A 23,592-nucleotide genomic window follows, 5' to 3' on the forward strand; every position below is an offset into this window, starting at 1 on the left:
AGTGGGAAAAGGAGAAGGTGGGATGATTTGAGAGAATAGCATTCAAACATATACATTGTCATATATGAAATAGATAACCAGTGCGAGTTTGATGCATGAAGCAAGGCACCCAAAACTGGTGCTCTGTGACAACCCAGAGGGACAGGATAGAGAAGGAGGCAGGAGAGGGTTCAGGATGGAGGGAACACATGTATTACCTATGGCCGATTCATACTGATACATGGAAAAAACCATCACAATACTGTACAGTAATTATCCTCCAATTAAAATAAATTCTAAAAAAAACAACAACAAAACAAAACAGTATAGGAGTGGAGCAAGTAGACACCATAGCCTTGTCTCAAATTTAGTCTTTCTTTATTCAGCATGATGCTAGTGATAGGCTGTATGTATGCTGTCTGTCAGGATGATGAAGCTCTCTTTTATTTCTATTTTGCTGTATTTGTCACGAATTGATATTACACTGTCAAACTTTTTTTTCTGCATCCACTGATACGATCATGTAGCTTTTCTTCTTTAGACTGCTAGCATGGTGGACTACATTATATGATTTTAAAATACTGAATCAGCCTTGAATTCTTGGAATAAAACCCATTTGGTCACAGTGTATTTTCTTTTTACACATCATTGGATTTAATTTGCTACTATTTTGTTGAGGATTTATTCATGAGGGACACTGGTCTATAGTTTAATTTTCTTGTACTTTGTCTAATTTTTGATATCAAAGAAATACTGTCCTCATAAAATCAGTTCTTTTCTATTTTCTGAAAGAGACTGTGTAGAGTTGGTGTTATTTCTTTAAGTGGTTGGCTTCTTTCACTCAGTAATGGGTTTAAGATTCCTCCATGTTTTTTCACAGGTTGATAGTTCATTTCTTTTTAGCACTGAATGAAATTTCATCTTCTAGATGTACGGACCATTTATATTTAATAAAATTATCAACATGTTCGATATTGATACAGAGGTCCCTAGAGCTCTTTTTTCTGACTAGCTTCTATCCCAATACTCTGCCCCACAGCTTCTGGCTTCTATTTATCAGTAATACCATCAGAGGCTAATGATTAGTAGAGTAAAAAAAAATTCTTGTAACTGAGAATGACTATTTTTTCCTTTCTTTGAAATTTTGTTTTCACAAACTTTCCTCAGGTTGTACTCTTCTAGGGGAGCCTATTGGACTTAAAAGAAAAACAGAATGTAGATGGTGCCACAGGGCAACATTAGAATCATATATCTTCTTCACAGTATTCTGAGAAATCAAGTACTCGAAGGATTACTGTGTAAAGAATAGTTAGGATTTCAAAATTTCACTAGATATAAATAATATTGTGTTGCAATTAGGTAGGAGAAAATTCAAAGGCTATCTTAAATCTCTCTCAAGATTAAAACATGAAAGAATTAGTATTGCCTTTAGAATTCTAGTAGTAAGACAACAAATGGTTACAGCGAGGGAAAAAGCAGTATTTTCAATTTTCCCAAAGTTAATCCAAATAGCAGAGCTAAAAAAAAGCAAAGAAACATAAATGAAGATGTCTTTGCTTCATTTCAGTTTTGCTGTGCTATAGCTTTCCAGAGAAACAGCAAATGACACCATCAAAGTTTTATTTCCATAGCATTACAATCTCAAAGTGAAAGAATGACAAGACAGCACTGCTTTACTCTAATGGTGTTTATTTGCATCTACTAAATTCCTTTACGCTTCAATAGTGAAATCAAAACTATATTACAATTTTATGAAATATTTTAAACATGGAGAATGATATAATGACCACTTGCTCAGTTTTGTCAAATCTTGACATTCTGCACAGTTCCTTCAGTTTTTCAAAGAAATAGTTCATATATATGGCACTAAAGCCCCTTTCTGCAATCGTATTTCTATCCTCCTCTAGAGGTGACCACGTCAATGAATTCAGTGGTTATCGTAAGTGTTGCTTCTTAATTTACTATGTGTGTGTATAGCCTGTTGTTTTACATGTTTTTAAAACTTCATATAAATCAAACTCATATATTTTAGGAATCCTTCTGCAAATCTTTGCTCAATGTTGCTTTTAAGAGACACACAAGTAATCTGTTGTTGAGTATCTCTGCACTGAAGTTTGGTGTACATTCAGTTTTCCCACAGTCAAGAGGCTTTCAGTGAAGATGGGACAAGGCATACATGTAACAAGCAGTTAAAATAAAAAAAAGATTCCATAATCAAATTCTAAATTTTGGTGTTAAATGTGTAGATATATAAGAACTATAGGTGCTTATGTAAGTGAACAATCAACAAGATGTAAAACAAAGGAATGTAGCATCGGATCAGCCTTTAAACACTATGCAAGATTTGAGGAGGTGGACCCAGTGGAGAGCATTCTAAACAAATAGATTTTGAATATAATAACTACTGAATGACAGTCTCTCTTAATTTACACTTACTTCTGTTGGTGATATTTCTGTTTAGTCATTTGGGAAATTAAAATATTTTCTTTTAGTTATAGTTTCAACTTAGTATATACTAATTAATGCTTAACGAAAAATTTTCTGAATTACTGTATAGTACTCAACATAAGAGCTACACAATGGCACATACATTGTAACTGGCAGACATCAGATTCAAATAAAAGTTTTCTTTAACTTACTTATATAATGAAATGATATGCCACCTAAACTTTATGTACATGGTAAACTCTTAAGACCTACTTACCTTAGTATGCTATATTGCTTCAAATACAGTGGGCACAGAAAAAGTGGTTGTAGAATGGATGAATACTGTTTATTTCAGAATGAATAAGACACCTACCCCTCTTTCTTTCTTACCTGCTTTAACTGAAAATGGCTTTTCCAATAGAAATACTGTTTGTTTCCAGTGTGTTTTGGTGCTCAGTGGGCCCGTAGAAAACACAACCTGCATTGGTAGAGTTCAAAAATGTCTGATGAAGTATAAGATTTTTAATATCATGGTACATTAATTTACTACATCAAATACAAGCTCCAACTACTTACAAAAGCAAAATGCTTATGATCAAATACCTTGGGGCACAAAAATAAAATACTTGCCTAGTTATGAAATACTTACCTTGTTGTGGCAATTCTTCTCAAAATATATATCGAAGTAGCCAGCAATTGCCTGTTTTTTTAAAAGAAGTAATATAATTATTAAACTAATCATGTAACAAGTGATTTCATGGTCTTTTAAGTAATGGCAAGAAAGAAACCATTTCAAAGATTAGACACTCTTAAACAAATGGCAGGTCACTATTTTCTCTAGAAAAAAAGATGTTATAAATAAAAATAAAGTAATGTAACTTGGCTTTCCCCCATATAAACAAGATAATAAGGGTAATAAGGCTAATCAGATACTCAATATGTGTTCAATTAGAGAAATGACAGTGCTGGACCACTGAAAAGTGAGAATCTACATGGAGCGAGGCTCATCCGGCCCCTTACCCATCCAGACTCTCCCACTGAGATGCTGCCATGTGAGTCTCATACAGCCACAGCAGTGACACAGCCCAGGAGAGACCAGCAGAACTAGTACTGAACTAGACCAGCAGAACAGTCCAGACTATAGAAACACAGACAAATAAATCTACATGATTTTGACATCAAGCCACTAAGTTTTGGAGTGGTTTGCTACACAGAAATAAATAACTGACACATACTCTTTTGTACAAACCCAGTTCATTTCTTCTGATTTAATTCATCCAATTTTAAAGCAAAGTAGTATGATTATGTTTGTAATGAGATAAATGAAATTTTAAAATATTACATATTTTGTTTCTGAAAATAAAAATTACACTATTCAAATAAAACTTATGTTTTAGGTATATACTCAAAGAAGAAATCTAATGTAACTGTAAGGCTCACTGTAATTGCATAAAAGGCTGCTAGAAGAAATTAATATGTTCAATCAAATATAAATTTTAATTTCTTTTTGTTTAAAATTTAAATGATATCATTCCTTTTTCTTTTACTAGTGGACAGGCTTGACTCAACCTATTTTAAAACTGGCATTAAATAAAGCTTATAAAGTGTAAAAATTAGAAACTGATTATCAAAAAGTCATATAAAGCTAATTTGTGTACTTTCCTGCTTTTGTTAAAAACGTGGAGTTTTACTGATTCCACAGGGTTAATGCAGATTGAGCCCAAATCAAATTCAGTATTTAACCTTGAGGTTCATTATGCTTCAGATACCAAGAGATAATCAAAATACTATTTATAATTCTGTCAAACAGAAAAAAAACCATGTAAGTCTCAGACCAATTCCTAAACTGCGTTCCTGCAGGACAGAACTCCAAAACAGAACAGCACACTCTCAGAGGACAGAAATGAGGTTTGAACCACTGCCTACTGAGACACTGCTGACAGAACTTATGTTCTGACTTTCACTGGACTGACTGCCTGTTAACACCAAACATCAATACGGTCCAGATTAAGTCAGCAAAGAGTCCACAATATCCAGGATACAATGCAATACTACTCAGCATACAAAGTCCAGGAAAATGGAACCAACTGTCAAGAGGAAACAGTCAACAGATGTCAGTGCTGAGATGACCCAGATGCTGGACTATCAGACAAAGACGTAAAGCAGAAACTATAACTATGCTGGTATGAGTTAACAGCAAAGCCACAACAGAGACACACTGAAATAAATCAAAGAGAAATTCTCAGTGGAGAAACAGAAATGACAAAAAGGGAACCTAAAGGGAATTTCAGAACTGAAAAACACAATTAACTGAAACAAAAAACTTCCTAGGCTGAATTGTAGAATGGAGAAGACACAGGGAAAAAAGTCAGTGAATTTGAAGTGAAACCAATGGAAACGAACCAATTTTAAAACACAAGGGGAAAAGACTGAAATAAAATGCCCAGAGACTCGGGGACCTATGGAGCTAACAGACATCTGACTGGAGGTCTAGACTGAAAAGAAAAATATGATAGAACAGAACAAAAAAAAAAACTTTTAAAATTCTATATCCTGGAAAAATATCCTTTAGAGAACGAAGGATAAAAATATTTCCAAGTGACAGAAAATTAAAGAATCCATTGACAACAGGCTTTTTAGAAGATATTTTAAAGGAAGTTCTTTAGGCTGACAGGCAATTATACTGGAAGGAAACCTGAAATATCAAAAATAAGAAAACAACAGAAATGATAGTTGGATAACTATAAAACACTACGTTCCCCCTCTGAATTTCTTTGATACCTATGATTATTTAAGGCAAAAATTATAACATCATCTGGTGGGGTTTTCAATGTAAGCACACATAAGCACAAAAATCAGTGCAGGGGCTAGAGGGTAGGAGGAAGAATGAAATCTAAACAATAAATAATGTCTATAAAGTCTGCAAATAAAGAAGGCTCTTCAAGCAGCATACACAAGGCAGAAACTTAATATAAGAAAAATTTCAATTTTAGTATCAAAACTAAAAGATAAGCAAGAGATTAGAGAATATTTGCCATACATATAACAAAGGGTCACTGTTCTTTGTACACTCAGTTCAGTTCAGTCACTCAGTCGTGTCTGACTCTTTGCGACCTCATGAACTGCAGCACTCCAGGCCTCCCTGTCCATCACCAACTCCTGGAGTTCACCCAAACTCTTGTCCATCAAGTCGGTGATACCATCTAGTCATCTCATCCTGTCGTCCCCTTCTCCTCCTGCTCCCAATCCCTCCCAGCATCAGTCTTTTCCAATGAGTCAACTCCCTAAGCTACTACAAATTAGTAAAACAGCAATGCATCAAAAGAAGCTAACAAAAGACAAAGCAAGAGAATTATAAAAGAAAAACAAATGATTAATAGACATATAAAAAAACTTTCACCTACTTAGAAAAAAATAAGTAAATTAAGACAACTGGATACAATTTTCTTTGATTGTGTTTTTTAAATGACATTATTCACAGTTAGTGGAGAAAGAAGCATTCATGCTGGGAAAATGAAATAACTTTTCTAGGGAAAATAACTAATACATATTAAAAAGAAATCAGACGCAAAATAGCACACATGATATGACTCAATTTATATACAGAAATCCAAAAATAGCAAACTTAATTCACAGTGTTACAAGTCAGAAGAGGAGTTATCCTTGCAACAAGGATAGAAATTGCAACCCATTACTGGGTTTCTAGTAATATTCTGTTTCTTAAGTTGAATGCTGGGTATATATACATGAGGGGAAAATCACTTTGTGTAATTTGTTAAACTATACTTATGACTTGTGTACTTTTCTGTTTTTGTCCACTCAACTAAGATTTTTTACAATATAATACTGGTTGATCCAGTAATTCAAAACTTCCAAAAAGTTATTATAAGGAAATTATTAAGTATGCTTGCAAAGATTGAACTATGTCAATTTTAGCCCAAATTTTCAACAACAGGTAATCAGTTAATAAATCACAAAATCTACAAATAATAGAATACTGTTTGGCCATCAAAAGTAAACCTACAGATAAGTATTTACTGATTTGGAAAAAGAGTTGTGGTATACTATTAAGTGAAAAGAATAATATGTATTTATTTGGGGCACTTATTCTGTGTTACACAAATGTGAATATGTAACTATCTGGAAAGATTTGACCAAGCTATTCAGAGTAATAGATAGGTTTGGACAGATTGGGAATATTGATATTCTTCATGTTTATCTATCCATTTCTCACAAATATGAAGAACTGTGGTAAGTTATTTTTACCAGGACTTGAGCTAAATTATCCATAGCATTGCATGGAGAGGCATTCAATTCAGCTGTTATCTCTGATTATTTCCCTTAGTGACTCTCAAAAAAATCAGTCCTCTCTGTACCCCAAAAGCTAGGGCAGTGTCTAACATGTAAAAGGAACTAAACTGATTTAAAGAATGACAAGTTTTACCCAGCTAGTAATTCTAGAAACATAACATTTTCCAGGGCTTCCCTGGTGACTGAGATGGTAAAGAATCTGCTTGCAATGCAGGAGACCTCGGTTTGATCCCTGGGTCAGGAAGATCCCCTGTGGAAGGGAATGGCCAGCCACTCCAGTATTCTTGCCTGGAGAATTCCATGGATAGAGGAGCCTGGTGGGCTACAGTCCACAGATCACAAAGAGTTAGATATGACTGAACAACCAACACACACATTTTCCAATGAGGAGAGTAGCAAAAGTGAGAGTTTAGTCACTCAGTCATGTCCGAAACTTTGCGATCCCATGGACTGTAGACTAACAGGCTCTCCGTCCATGGGATTTTCCAGGCAAGAGTACTGGAGTGGGTTGCCATCCTTCTCCAGAGGATCTTCCTGACCCAGGGATCGAACCCAGGTCTTCCACATTGTAGGCAGACACTTTACCGTCTGAACCACCAGGGAAGTCCCTTAAGTTGCAAGTAGAGAAGAAAAGATGCAAATGGGAAAGTAACAGCAATAGAAATTATTCAAACCCTCTCTATATGTATATATATCTTATTATAAAATCGTTGAAAAATGAGAAATTTTATTTGTATTGGTTTGTATTAATTTTTATTGAAGAATAGTTGCTTTATAATATTTGTTTCTGCTATACAGCAAACTGAAACAGTTACATGTATACATATATCCCCTCTTTTTGGATTTCCATCTCATTTAGGTCTCCACAGAGCACTGAGTAGAGTTCCCTCTGCTATCTAGTACGTTCTCATTAGTTACCTATTTTAGTGACACAGTTACCTATTTTATACATAGTGTATATACGGGGATGGGCTTTCCAGGTGGCTTAGTGATAAAGAATCTGCCTGCCAGTGCAGGAGATGCAGGTTCAATCCCTGGGTTGGGAAGATTCCCCTGGAGCAGGAAATGGCAATTCACACCACTATTCTTGTCTAGATAATTCCATGGACAGAGGAGTCTGTCGGGCTGCAAAGAGTCGGACATGACTGAACAACTGAGCAAGCACACTGTATATATGAAAACGTTATGAAGACTTCTAAAGATTTTAGTAAGTGGGTTCTAGAGGGAGAGGGTTACTTTATAATTATTCTTTAAGTTATACATATGTTGTATACTCTATGTTACCAAAAATGAAAGTGAAGAAAGAAAAACTTCAGTGACCTAATAAAACCTTTTGTGAAAACAACAAATTTGGGCTGAAAAGCAGCTGTTACAACGTTATCAGAAAATGCAACCAGAGTTTGAAATATATAAACTATATGAAGAGAAATGACCTATTTAACTTTGGTTAAAAAAAAAAAAGACTGGTAATGTTAATATAACAGAACATTACAGAACTATAATCATGGAGTATAGGTTTTAATGAACACAAGAGGCTGATACACAAGTTTACAAAAAGTTAAAAAATAAAAAAGATCTGAGAATATAAAGGCATTTTAGAATTGTCTTTCAATCCCTAAATATAATTTTCTATGAAATTTAGTTCTCAAAAAAGAAACTAACCTTCCCACAGATACCCAAAACTACAGTGAAAGAAATACTGGGTAGTTTAGCATAACCAAAAAACAAATAGTTTATAAACCCAAAGACAAATAAATAAAATAAGAAAGAAAAATAGAAGACACATCTATATCATAGTTCCCTGTGAAGGACATTATAGGATCTCCAACTCTTCATGCAGATCGACCTTCCTAATGATGTTTGCTTAAGGGTAGTGTTAAGATCAGTTCCACTGCAAACATTAAGCACAAGCATGAGAAGTCAGGAAAAAATTCACCTGGGATTTAAAATCACATGCACATAATGTACTCATACCCTCTAACACAAGCAATGCCTAGAATGCCACTTTAAGGAAAGAGCTTTTTTTTCTTTTTAAATATAAGTGATCCTTGATAATTAAAATAGAGATTAGGAAAAAAAGAGGAAAAAATCCTTAAACTTGAAACATCATATAAACTAGTTCAACTATGATCACTGTTTTTATTTCTGCAAGGATGTTATAAACAGTCAAATATGTCAGATGATTTGGGGACAAAACTATTCATTTTGCTGCAGAATATAAACATGCAACTGTTTTTCAATTACAGTTTAACCTCCTTGTTACCACCACTTTGACACGATATCTCTAGGTGTTTTAAATGTTCATTTCAATGAACTCACTCTCTCTCTGTGGAAGTCATTCAAATACAAGAATAAACAACCAGCACAGGAAATTGAAAATGATGCCAAACAGGCAATGGCAATAAATAACTGGAGCACAACTTGACATGTGCTTAAAAAAGGTCAGATAGATTGGAAGACCTGGCCACAGAATGAATTTCCCTTTTGTTCCATATATATCTCTAATTAGGGGAATGCTAAGGAGAGAAATAAGCTTTGAAATTAAGTATCTATAGGAGCTAGGTTAGTTTGCAAAGGCAAGGTCACAATGAAATAAATAAAATTCACTGCCTTATACCACAGGCAGAAAAATACAGGTATAAAGTCACTAAGACGGAGAGAAAGTTAATGGTAATTAAGAACAGTGATAACGACATAAACAGAATGAAAGGAATATATATGCATATAGTAAATTTCTGGGATAGTTTGATCATGCTTATAATTTGGTGAGAATCTTCCATAATTACTCTGAAGTACATAGGAAAATAATACTGACACGTAGCTTTATTGTGCATCTTAAATATTCCGAAGTATTACAAGAGAGTTTCAGAATAAGCTATTTGTTTCTGCTTTGTGGATTTCACAAATCATTTCATGTATACATTGAACCATTTAAAAAATCTGTTTTAAGCTACATTTTGTTTTTTCATCCCATACATACAAATTAGTATGATACATGCTCATTTGAAGAACAATGACATGGAATAAAAATGAATTGCTTTCTCATGTATTTTAGTGTGATGAGTATTTCTTTAAAGAGGACATATCTTGTGTGTATATAACAAGATGGCAGCCAATGAAGTGAGATCAGACTAGACCTTATGAGGAAGAAGGAAATTAAAAATTATCATTATCACTATCACCTGCAGGGAGTAATTTATCATTTCTGTTCTTCATTGGTATCATGTTCCAGCAGCGTGTGGTTACAGCAGATACAATTAGGCAGCTGGCCACAGAAATAGGAGGATAATGTGCTTTTGATGGAGTTTATCCAAGCATGGAGATAGAGTGCTTGTAATCCATGCAGCAGAATCGCTATAACAAAAATACAGTTCATTTTTTGTTGGAGTATTTCTTTCAAAATCTTAACATGGAATTCAAACGCTAACTGATGATGAGTCTAAAGCAAGTAAAGCAACAGTAAGAACATAATGCGTAAAAAAGATTATGCATTTTAAACTTACATCATTGTCTATAAACCAATCAGATGAAAATACAAATACAGGCCATAAAAAGCTGCTGCATAAAGAGCATGAACTCTGCTGGTGATAACTGGTATTTAAGAAGATATAACCAAGAAAATGAAAATTACATATTACATTATTCTTCCAATATTAACTATAGCTTAAATTATAGACTCTTCCCTCTACAATTAATTTTCTGCTTTGTCCCAGGAGGAAATTTGCATCTTTTCTTTCTTTCCGGATTCCTCTAGGGAGCGATACACATTAAGTGCCATATACTTCTCAAGGGGCATCCCCAAACGGAGGATCATTTAGAAACAGATCAAGCAATATGGAAAGCATCTAAACAGACAATAGGTCTAAGAGTATTTTTAAAAGGTACTTTTACTAAAAAAAAAATTCAACATAAATCATTTTTGATCTACTAAAATATTCCCAAAGTACAACTGAAATTCCTTTAAAATTTACTAAGATTGCTCCCTTGTAGTTCACCTACAAAACCACCTACAAAGGCAGTTTTAGAGAGCAGAAGGGATCCCTGCCTCAAAGACTAAAACATAGGTGCAAATTCTGACATTTCATAGATCAATAGCTTATATGACCTTACTTCCTCAACACTTCTGCCTAGCTAGAAACACAAGATACTATTAAGTTACACAGTCAATGATGCGACTAACCTAACAATATATAAGGTGTGCTGTATGTTGATTTGATACACTTACATATCGCAAAATGACTACCACCAGAGCATTAACTAAACCTCCGTCATGCCACATGATTATCACTTTTTTTCTTGCAGTGAGAACATTTAAAATCTACTTTTCGTAATCTTCAACTATATAATATAGCATCATTAACTACGGTATAATCACCTTGATGTACAATGGATCCCCAGAACATACTCAACTTCTAACTAGAAGTCTGTACTCTTAACCAACATTTCCCCATTTTTTCCAGTCCCCCACCCACTGGTAACCACCATTCTGTTCTCTGTTTCTGAATCTGGCCTTTTCACTTAGGTTCTATGTATAAGAGATATCAAACAGTTATTTGTTTCCTTCTGACTTCTTTCACTTAGCCTAATACCCTCAAGATCCATCCACGCTGTGGTAAATGGCAAGATTTCCTTCTTACTCCTCCACTGCACATGTGTGTATATATAATCTCGTATCTTTTTTATCTAGTCCATTGTACACACCTTGGATGTTTCTATATCTTGACTATTGTGAATAATCAAGAACCTGTTTTCACTTCCTCTGGACATATACCCAGAAGCAGGGTTGCTGGGTCACATGGTGGTTCTATTTTTAATTTTCTGAAGAACCTCTGCACTGTTTCCTATAGTGGTTGTACCTACTTACATTTCCACTAAAAGTGTACAGAGTTCCCTTTTCTCTATGTCCTTGCCAAGACTTCTCTCTCCAATTTCTAAGCACAGATTCATTTTCCCTATTACATGCTTCACCAATATCATATAGTCTTTTGTGCCTAGCTAGTTAAATTATTGTTTTTGACATTCACTTATACGACTGCATATTACCTAAATAGTTATCTGGCTCTAAGACATATGTGACTATACAGTGTAGGTATCCAGTCTACTGCTGACAAGTACTAAGTGCCATTTTCATGGACATTCTTCTGTGACTGTATCTTGCTGAACTGAAGTGCTCAGTGCTGCTGGGTGCACACCTAGGAGTGCAACTATCGCTCCACGCACATACCCCACTTCTGTTCACTTTCATTGCTTCCGGTATTTCTGGACTTCCACCCAGGATCACTTTTTGTTTGCTTTTATTATCTTCATTAACCAGTTTCCTGGGGCAAATTCTTTTTTTTTTTTTTTGTTCACCTGAAATATCTACTTCAGCTTCATTCTTCATTTTTAAAGTTTATTTTTGGTTGTGCTGGGTTTCACTGCTGCATGTGAGCTTCCCCCAGCTGCAGTGAGTGGGGGCTATTCTTCGTTGCAGTGCACAGGCTTCTCACGGAGGTGGGTTCCCTTGTTGCGAAGCCCAGGCTCTAGGGGTGCAGGCTTCACTAGTTGTGGCACATGGGCTCAGCTGCTCCGTGGCATGTGGGATCTTCCCAGACCAGGGACAGAACCCATGTCTCCTGCACTGGCAGGTGGGTTCCAATCCACTGTTCCACCAGGGGAACTCTCAGCTTCATTCTTAAAAGTTATTTTCAGTTCAGTTCAGTTCACTCACTCAGTTGTGTCTGACTATTTGTGACCCCATGGACTGCAGCACACCAGGCTGCCCTGTCCATCACCAACTTCCGGAGCTTACTCAAACTCATGTCCATCAAGTTGTGATGCCATCCAACCATCTCATCCCCTGTCGTCCCCTTCTCCTCCTGCTTTCAATCTTTCCCAGCAGCAGGGTCTTTTCCAGTGAGTCCATTCTTTGCATCAGGTGGCCAAAGTATTGGAGCTTCAGCTTCAGCATCAGTCCTTCCAATGAATATTCAGGACTGATTTCCTTTAGGATTGAACATTTGGATCTCCTTGTAGTCCAAGGGACTCAAGAGTCTTCTCCAACACCACAGTTCAAAAGTATCACTCTTGGAGCTCAGCTTTCTTTATAGTCCAACTCTCACATTCACACATGACTACTGGAAACATCACAGCTTTGACTAGACGGACCTTTGTTGGCAAAGTTATTTTAGTTGGGTAAAATTCAGGGTTGGCAGTTATTTTCTTTCAGCACAGTGAGGATGTCATCACTGAATTACCTTCTGTCTTCCAATTCTATTGTTCCTGCTGAGAAATCATCTATTTATTGTTCTTTTGAAGATAATTTCAGTGTTCTTCTTACAGCCCCACTGAGGCTTCTAAGATGTTCTCTTTGGTTTTAGTAGAATGTATCCAGGGATATTCTAGGCAAAGTCTTTTCCCTTTTTAAATTGAAATACAATTCACATACCATAAAAATTTCCCCATTTAAGTACACTGTATAATTCAGTTTTTAAAAACTGAGTTGTACAATCATCACCACAATCTAATTTTATATTTTTATCAACCCCAAAGAAACCTTGTATCCATACTGCTCCTTTTATCCTCAGTTCTCAGATTTGCCTAGTATGAACATGTCAGATAAGTGGAATCATAGAACTGGAACATCATATAAATGGAATCGTCTCACGGCAGGCCTTTTTCACTTAGCATTTTCACTCATTATTTCAGGGTTCATACATTCTGCAGCATGTATCAGGATTTCACTGTTTTCTATACCCACATAATATTTCATTATATGGCTATACCACGTTTTGTTTATTCATTCTTCAGGTGATGGACATCTGGACTGCTTCCCTTTGTTAGCTGTTAAAAATAGTGCTGCTATGTACATTCATGAACAAGTATTTGCATGGATGTATGTTTTCATTTCTCCTGGGCATGTATCTAAAAATGGAAGGATTTTTAAAATCACTCCTATTCAAGATATGCTATATTTCTTAAATTGTAGTTCATTGTCTTTCATCTGTTTTGAGAAATTCTCAGCCATTAGCTCTTCAAACAGTTTGAAAATTCTTACCTCTTTTTCCCTTTTGGACCCCCATTTAAACATATAGGAGACTGTTTCTTGTTTCTTCTGTATCTCTTGCCCTTCCCAATGCTGCCTTCTGACATCCCTGTGTGTTGTTCTGGATATTTCCTTCTGACATAAAATCTAGTTCAATAATCCTCTCTACACTAGTGATTTAATATTTGCCACTAAACTCATCTTTAGTTAAGTTTTAGAATATCTGTTCAGTTCTTTTTCAAATCTGTTATTTCTTAAATATTCCCAACTCTTTTGTTCGAAATTTTCAATTTTTGTTCTTGAACTTAGTAAGCATAGTTAAAGTCCATATCTAATCTATCTACCATCTGTAACTCCTGGAGCTGTATTTAAAAAAAAAAAAAACATGTTTATTGATTTGGCTGCACAGTCTCAGTTGTGGCCTGTAGGATCTTTGTTGTGGTATGACTGCTGGTTGCAGCATGTGGAATCCTAGCACCCCGACCAGGGATCGAACCCGGGATCCCTCATTGGGAGTGCAGACTCTCGGCCACTGGACCACCAGGGAAGTCCCTGGAGCTCTATTTTTATTGCCTGTTTTACCTGGTTCCTGATTATGTTGTCTTGTGTTCTTGTGCAACTGATTACCTTTGATTATGTTCTGACCATTATATATGAAAAACTAGAGAAATCATTCCAGATGTATAAAATGCCCTTCTGGAAAGAATCTTTTTTCCTGCAAGGAACATGAGGGTGCTGGCAAAAACCAAGGTCATCTTAATCTAATAATGGGGTTTGAGAATTTTTTGGGCCATGCAGATGATAGGAAGTGGGCCTGAAGCCCCTCCAAGGGCTCATTTACTTCTGTTATTCTCTATTCTTGGGTGCAATCTTTCTGGATTCCAAGGCAAAGCACTAGGGAACTTTAAATGGCTCCATTTTTGTATTTCTGCCCATGTGAAGCTATCAAAAGGGTTACACAAGTCTGTTAGATGCTTCCCCTGAAGTGGTAAATGCCTACAGGGCAAAAGCAGTCCCAAATGCCAGTCTTGTTTCTTAGGAGTTCCTTCTGAGTCTTGGCTTGGTAATGCTTCATTGATTTATCTTTCTGGTACTTTCAAACAGACAGTATTTAGGTTTTTTTCAGCTTTTGAAGTTGGTCTCAGTAAAAGGGTTACTCCATTTTACACAGTCTGCTGTTATAGGAGGCAGATTCATCACTGGACTGTTTTTGGTTTTTTTCCTATCTAAGGTCCGTCATCCTCTAAACTAGCTCCTTCTCACTTGTTATGTCTCAGTTTAAATGTTACTTTCCCTGAGCAGCCTTCCCTAATTCCCCAGATATTATAACACACTCATTAAATGTTCCTGCGTTTCCTGTAACAATATTCATTATATTCATAATGCTTTCTGTTCGACTGAAAATCCCAATAGGCCCTTTAGGGCAATCGCTCTGCATCTGTGCTTACCTCCCTATATTCACTGCCTAGGCACAATGACCGGGTGTTCAATCTAAATATCTAATCTGAAAACAGCCATGCAGTTACAAGGGCATGAAATAGCCTGGGATGTTCAGGGACCACAGGAAATTAATAAAGATTTGTTAATTGAGAGAACAATTAAAGAATGAAATAATATGCTCCACTCCTATCAACCTTCAGGAAAAGGAAACTATGATGCTTTACTTCTCTTATCATTTCCTACTTTTTATTCAAAACTGGAATTTGATGTCAACTGCTCTAGAGAAATATTTCTTGATGTCTGTACTAACAAATAATCACTCCCCACTAATTTAGTGCAAACTGTATGATGAAGGCTTTTTGGAAGAAAGTCATGCCTAAGGTAAAACCTTAAATATGAGTGAGTAAGACTTTGCCAGGTCAAGGGTACCTTTTACATATGCCTGTATCATTAAAATTCTATTACAGAGCACCATAGAACAATTATCTGTTTATATGTTGACCTCTCCTACTAAGTGAAGGTCTCTGGTGTCAGAGATTATATTTTCTGTTGCCCTCACGATGCCTAATACAGCACTAGAATCCAATACATGCCTGAATAAAAAGTCATCGTGAAAAGGTGTGTGTGTGCGCTTGCTTGCTTGCCATTTAAGAACTCTTGCAGCCGTTGCTTCTTGAGCTTTCTATCTCTTGCTTCCTCACGTCATCAGTTTCTCACAGCTCAATGTCAATGGTTACTGTTTCATTATTATTCCACCTTTCATGCTGCTTTCCAATATTCCATAAAAGATGTAAGAACTATATGGCCCATTACTTATTCTTCAAATGGCAGAAAATACTATCAATGGTAAGAAAACATTAAATTTAAAAGTTTAAGAACAAAATAGTAGATAAACTGAATTTAAAAAATCAATGCAGAACAAAAAAAATTAGTTTTCTAACTGCTACAGAGGTTTAAAATCAAAAACAATTAAAACTCATTTTGTGGCTAGGAGATCAAGCTCTACAAGATACTTCTTGTTTTTATAAACCTCAGAAGTATAAACTAAGAGATGGAATACTGAAAGAAATCCTGACAGACAGGAAAGAAAAAGGGGGGGCAGGTAGAAGATGTGATATACTTTAATTTCCAGGAATAATAGGGCTGTTTTTTTTTCTCTTGAAATGTGAACTAAAAAGACGGCTATTACCTTTCCATTTGAGCCCTTCTAAAAAGCATCCAACATCTGAGGTGAGAACTAAAAATCTAGTTAGTAGACATTCAGATTTTTTTTTTATTGTGATCTTTGAATACTAAGTTAGACTAGCCCATCCCATATTCATGGGGTTGGATGCTGAATAAAAGGATGAGAAGAAGAGAAAAAAGAAATCAGATTTAAGGCTATGGTACAGTCTTCAGGGACAGCCAGGACATATCACCTGTTAAAGGAAGGGGTCTGCTGTAATAGTTATGTCACTGTCTTAGTGATCTAGAAGGGAAAACTGTGACTCTGAAAAACAGTAGGCATTAAAGAGTGATTTTGCTTTGAGAAGCACCTGGGTTGGATAAATGTGGCATTGTGAAAGAATGACTCATTTCTCTAATACATTAGGTATTCAGGGATATGAACAGCTACTGCATATCTTTGGCTGTAAAGAAATTGGTACTGACAGACAAATCAGGGCTTCCCAGGTGGCAGTAGTGGTAAAGAACCCACCTGCAATGCAGGAAACATGATGAGATGTGGATTCGATCCCTGTGTGGGGAAGGGCCTGGGAGGAGGGCCTAGCAACCCATGCCAGTATTCTTGCCTGGAGAATTCCACAGACAGAGAAGCCTGATGGCCAACAGTCCAATGGGTTGCAGAGTCGGACATAACTCGAGCAACTTAGCACGCACGACAGACAAACCAGTGACACTTATTTAATCCTGACGGAGTAAGTAAATTCAACCTATGAAATCACACTCCCCATAAACAAACGAATAAGTTAAAAATAAATAAACAAACCCTTCTTTAAAAAGATAGGGAAGTGAACGGAAATATTAATCAGATCATTTTATGAGCATTTCTGTGTGCCAGACATAGTGGTAAATGCTTTTATGCACCACCTCATTTCACCCTCAAAATAACACCCAGGAGGTAATTATTGGTGTTATAATCTCCACTTTTTTGTTATCCTATCATATTGCCTTTTCATACTGTTCATGGGGTTCTCAAGGCAAGAATACTGAAGTGGCTTGCCATTCCCTTCTCCACTGGACCACGTTCTGTCAGACCTCTCCACCATGACCCGCCCATCTTGGGTTGCCCCGCAGGCATGGCTTGGTTTCATTGAGTTAGACAAGGCTGTGGTCCTAGTGTGATTAGATTGACTAGTTTTCTGTGAGTATGGTTTCAGTGTGTCTGCTCTCTGATACCCTCTTGCAACACCTACCATCTTACTTGGGTTTCTCTTACCTTGGATGTGTGGGTATCTCTTCATGGCTGCTCCAGCAAAGCACAGCCAATGCTCCTTACCTTGGATGAGGGGTATCTCCTTACCGCCACCGTTCCTGACCTTCAACGTGGGATAGCTCCTCTAGGCCCTCCTGTGCCAGCCACCATGAACAGTATGAAAAGGCAATATGATAGGATACCAAAAGAGGAACTCCCCAGGTCATTAGGTACCCAATATGCTACTGGAGATCAGAGGAGAAATAACTACAGAAAGAATGAAGGGATGGAGCCAAAGCAAAAACAATACCCAGTTGTGGATGTGACTGGTGATAGAAGCAAGATCCAATGCTGTAAAGAGAAATATTGCATAGGAACCTGGAATGTCAGGTCCATGAATCAAGGCAAATTGGAAGTGGTCAAACAAAAGATGGCAAGACTGAACGTCGACATTCTAGGAATCAGCGAACTACAATGGACTGGAATGGTTGAATTTAACTCAGATGACCATTATATCTACTACTGCGGGCAGGAATACATCAGAAGAAATGGAGTAGCCATCATGGTCAACAAAGGAGTCCGAAATGCAGTACTTGGATGCAATCTCAAAAACGACAGAATGATCTCTGTTCGTCTCCAAGGCAAACCATTCAATATCACAGTTATCCAAGTCTATGCCCCAACCAGTAATGCTGAAGAAGCTGAAGGTGAACGCTTTTATGAAGACCTACAAGAACTTTTTGAACTAACACCCAAAAAAGATGTCCTTTTCATTATAGGGGACTGGAATGCAAAAGTAGGAAGTCAAGAAACACCTGGATTAACAGCCAAATTTGGCCTTGGAATGCGCAATGAAACAGGGCAAAGACTAACAGAGTTTTGCCAAGAAAACGCACTGGTCATAGCAAACACCCTCTTCCAACAACACAAGAGAAGACTCTACACATGGACATCACCAGATGGTCAACATAGAAATCAGACTGATTATATTCTATGCAGCCAAAGATGGAGAAGCTCTATATAGTCAACAAAAACAAGACCAGGAGCTGACTGTGGCTCAGATCATGAACTCCTTATTGCCAAATTCAGACTTAAATTGAGGAAAGTGGAGAAAACTGCTAGACCATTCAGGTATGACCTAAATCAAATCCCTTATGATTATACAGTGGAAATGAGAAATAGATTTAAGGGCCTAGATCTGATAGATAGAGTGCCTGATGAACTATGGAATGAAGTTCGTGACACTGTGCAGGAGACAGGGATGAAGACCATCCCCATGGAAAAGAAATGCAAAAAAGCAAAATGGCTGTCTGGGGAGGCTTTACAAATAGCTGTGAAGAGAAGAGAGGGGAAAAGCAAAGGAGAAAAGGAAAGATATAGGCATCTAAATGCAGAGTTTCAGAGAATAGCAAGAAGAGATAAGAAAGCCTTCTTCAGCAATCAATGCAAATAGAGGCAAACAACAGAATGGGAAAGAAGAGATCTCTTCAAGAAAATTAGGGATACCAAGGGAACATTTCATGCAAAGATGGGCTCGATAAAGGACAGAAATGGTATGGACCTAACAGAAGCAGAAGATATAAAGAAGAGGTGGCAAGAATACCCGGAAGAAATGTACAAAAAAGATCTTCATGACCCAGATAATCATGATGATGTGATCACCAATCTAGAGCCAGACATCCTGGAATGTGAAGTCAAATGGGCCTTGGAAAGCATCACTACGAACAAAGCTAGTGGAGGTGATGGAATTCCAGTTGAGCTGTTTCAAATCCTGAAAGATGATGCTGTGAAAGTGCTGCACTCAATATGCCAGCAAGTTTGGAAAACTCAGCAGTGACCACAGGACTGGAAAAGGTCAGTTTTCATTCCAATTCCAAAGAAAGGCAATGCAAAAGAATGCTCGAACTACCGCACAACTGCACTCATCTCACACACTAATAAAGTAATGCTCAAAATTCTCCAAGCCAGGCTTCAGCAATACGTGAACCATGAACTCCCTGACATTCAAGCTGGTTTCAGAAAAGGCAGAGGAACCAGAGATTAAATTGCCAACATCTGCTGGATCATGGAAAAAGCAAGAGAGTTCCAGAAAAACATCTATTTCTGCTTTATTGACTATGCCAAAGCCTTTGACTGTGTGGATCACAATAAACTGAGGAAAATTCTGAAAGAGATGGGAATACCAGACTACCTAACCTGCCTCTTGAGAAATTTGTATGCAGGTCAGGAAGCAACAGTTAGAACTGGACATGGAACAACAGACTGGTTCCAAATAGGAAAAGGAGTACGTCAAAGCTGTATATTGTCACCCTGCTTATTTAACTTATATGCAGAGTACATCATGCAAAAACGCTAGACTGGAAGAAACAGAAGCTGGAATCAAGACTGCCGGGAGAAATATCAATAACCTCAGATATGCAGATAACACTACCCTTATGGCAGAAAGTGAAGAGGAGCTAAAAAGCCTCTTGATGAAAGTGAAAGAGGAGAGTGAAAAAGTCGGCCTAAAGTTCAAGATTCAGAAAACAAAGATCATGGCATCTGGTCCCATCACTTCATGGCAAATAGATGGGGAAACAGTGGAAACAGTGTCAGACTTTATTTTTTTGGGCTCCAGAATCACTGCACATGGTGACTGCAGCCATGAAATTAAAAGACGCTTACTCCTTGGAAGAAATGTTATGACCAACCTAGATAGCATATTCAAAAGCAGAGACATTACTTTGCCGACTAAGCTCCGTCTAGTCAAGGCTATGGTTTTTCCTGTGGTCATGTATGGATGTGAGAGTTGGACTGTGAAGAAGGCTGAGCGCCGAAGAATTGATGCTTTTGAACTGTGGTGTTGGAGAAGACTCTTGAGAGTCCCTTGGACTGCAAGGAGATCCAACCAGTCCATTCGGAAGGAGATCAGCCCTGGGATTTCTTTGGAGGGAATGATACTAAAGCTGAAACTCCAGTACTTTGGCCACCTCATGCGAAGAATTGACTCATTGGAAAAGACTCTGATGCTGGGAGGGATTGGGGGCAGGAAGAGAAGGGGATGACCAAGGATGAGACGGCTGGATGGCATCACGGACTCGATGGACGTGAGTCTGAGTGAACTCCGGGAGATGGTGATGGACAGGGAGGCCTGGCGTGCTGCGATTCATGGGGTCGCAAAGAGTAGGACACGAGTGAGCGATTGACCTGAACTGAACTGAATCTCCACTTTTCACATGAAAATTGTCAAGGTCAGGTGAAGTTAAATGCCTCTTCTAAAGTCATGCCGGAAAAAAAAAAAAATCATACTGGTAAACATGGCCCACTGGGTTTAAAGTTTGAAGTTTATAACTGCAGCACTATGTTACCATCGTCTAAACTTCCTCTTTGATTTATTTTTTAGAAAACTCTATTTTAAGACTGGTCCTTTTCTCATCTAGTCTTCTAGAAAAGAGAAAGACTGACTTAGGTAAATATTAAGTTCTGAGCCATCTGGTATATAGAACAAAAATTTATTTTTCCTATTCTTGACTCATCTTTCCACAAGAACTGATCTTTCCTTATGAATATATATATATATGTCTGGAAACATTGGATGTTTTAGGATTTTTTGAAGACCTGGATGCCAATATTAATGATGGTTTCTGCCAGAACATAAGTCAAAGGGAATTTGAACTGAGAAAATTACTTAGAGGTCATTACTCCAGGGATAACTGCCTGAATCAGACAGGAAAATACCTGGTCAAACTCATTTATTATCACAACATAACAATGTAATTGGCAGCCTCTGAGATAAGTCTGGAGAGAACTCCCCTGACATCTCTAATCAAGAGTTCACTAATACTGATTATTTCATTTTTATGCTTATTGCTGTGCTGAAGACAATATTTTAGTCCTGCCTGAGTGTGATTATTTCTCTCATAAATTTATTCTGACCCTGGGCTGACTTCAAGCATGACCCTATACCTATCTAGAATTAAACTGTGATTGTAATGTAGCTTAAGATTTTAACGTTCCACTCTAATTGTATTTCAGAACTGATGTTAGAATCCTTTACTCAATTTCAGGGTTCCTCATTTTGTGGACTTCTGCACTCTGTCTGCGTAGGTTAACTAATGGTTTAATAGTGCAGATAATCCCACTGTTCTACTCAATGAACATGAAAAGACTTTAATAGGATGCTTTGTCTCTTATTTGAAGGGATTCAAAGTTAATATGAAGTGTGAAAGATAACTTTTTAAAATTAAGTTTTTATTAATGATATGTTTCCAAGGAGAGAGAATGGAAGTAGGTAAGAAGGCAACTAAACATAAAATGGGTTTAAGAAATCTAGATTTTAAAAGGTTAAAACCCTCAGGGGTCCAGTTTCCCTCTGTGGCTGGGAAGATTGAAAACTAAGAGAGGATTAAGTGGAAATGTCCAAAATTTTGTAGACAATGCATAGGGTACACCTGGATTTTAATCAAATATAAAAAAATGAGAACTAACTAGGATCCCTTCAAATAAGGGACAAAGCATCCTATTACAGTAGAGTCATATATGATATAGTGGGTAAGTCACATAAGGAAAACTCTTAAGATAATCAAAATCACTCAGGAAAATCCCTTAAGGTTTTGCACTGGAGAGTGAAATATAAACCATTCCTCAGTATGTTCAAGACAACCAGTTCTCCTGGCAATGGCAAAAATCAACATTTCTTTGGTTGGAATCCAGATGAAGTAGATGGCTTTCAGGGTGTCATGCTGTATTAAAAATACAGTACTCCCCACTTACCTGCAATTTTTCATTCTTTGGTTATCTGCTACCCAGGAAAGTACTGAATGAAAATTTCCAGGAAGCAACAGTAAGTTTTAAATTTCAAGACCCTCTGAGTAGTGCGACAAAACCTCACGCTTTCTTGCTCCATTTCACTCAGGCTGACAATCATCCTTCTGTCCACAGTATCACTGCTGTTTACACTACCTACTCATTAATCACTTTAATAGACAACTCAGTTATCAGATTGTTGAGTAAACCTTACTGTACTTAGTAATGGCCCCGAAGTGCAAGAGTATGATGCAGATAGTTTGAACACTCCCTTATGACGTCTAGTTATAAATTAAAGTTTACCACAGGTTATGTATATATAAGAAAAAACACAGTGTATATAAAAAGTATGGTATGATCCTTGATTTTAGGCATGTCTTAGAATGTGTCCTCTGAGCATGAAGGTGACTACTACAAATACTTTGAGAGACAAGAATCACATGCAATCCAGCAAGATATTCATACTACTGATAAACTTGCAAACTGAACATAACTGAAGAAAGAACATATGTGTTTCCCATCTCAGGCTCACTCTAGGGCACATATTCATTAAGTAAAATGGAGGGTAGTATCATCTGCACTAATTAGACCATTATTTCTCTCAGACTCTTTTTCTTCTACTTCAATAGTTAATTTGGATTAAGTTCTATTTGCACATGATGCTACTCCATTGGATTTGATTATTAAAAAGAAAAAAGAGAAAAAAAAATTCTAGAGCCTATTAACCTTGAGAAGTACCACAGGTTAGAAAATGCCTCCTAGTTCAAGAGCAACTGGTGTAATTTTATGACTGCTTTTGCTTCCACTATCATACATCATATCTGGATGGAATATGTCACAAGTCTGACTTGACAGAACCGACCATGGAAGAGTATCCTAATTTTCAACTGGAGATCACCACTTGGATATCTCAGAGGCATTTCAAATTCAACACACCAATAAATGAGCTTCTTATCCTTACCTCTAAACCTGTTCTTCTTCCAGGTTTCTTTGTCTTACAAAATAGTATCATCATTCTTCAAACAGTAAAAGAGAGAAACCATAGCAGTCACCATTGTGACTTCCTTCCTTCATCCCTCCCTATCTAATCCATCCTCAAGTCTGGACATTTTACTTTCTAGGTAGCTCTCAAACACATCCGCTTTTCTCCATCTCCACTAAAGCTATCTTTATGTAAGTCTATTTCTTGTTTGAGGTACTGTGACAGCGGACC

General features: G+C 37.0%; 1 protein-coding gene and 1 long non-coding RNA gene across 3 annotated transcripts in view; both read right to left on the reverse strand.

The window, feature by feature from the left end:
• The window catches only part of PRMT3 (protein arginine methyltransferase 3), a 137,911-nt gene that overhangs the window by 10,676 nt on the left and 103,643 nt on the right, over nucleotides 1-23,592 (reverse strand). For both annotated transcript variants that reach the window (XM_040255664.1, XM_040255665.1), the window contains 2 exons: nucleotides 3,056-3,106; nucleotides 2,797-2,884 (listed from right to left, as the gene is read on the reverse strand). In XM_040255664.1, coding sequence (XP_040111598.1) covers nucleotides 2,797-2,884; nucleotides 3,056-3,106 — 139 coding nt within the window. The remainder of the gene's footprint in view (nucleotides 1-2,796; nucleotides 2,885-3,055; nucleotides 3,107-23,592) is intronic.
• Nucleotides 17,071-21,038, reverse strand: LOC120874310. Its single transcript, XR_005723632.1, has 2 exons — nucleotides 20,803-21,038; nucleotides 17,071-17,338 (listed from the first exon to the last, which is right to left on the reverse strand). It is a non-coding gene; the product is annotated as an uncharacterized LOC120874310 (long non-coding RNA).

This window comes from Oryx dammah, unplaced genomic scaffold (genome assembly GCF_014754425.2).
Source record: "Oryx dammah isolate SB20612 unplaced genomic scaffold, SCBI_Odam_1.1 HiC_scaffold_15, whole genome shotgun sequence".
In the NCBI taxonomy this organism is placed as follows: domain Eukaryota; kingdom Metazoa; phylum Chordata; class Mammalia; order Artiodactyla; family Bovidae; genus Oryx; species Oryx dammah.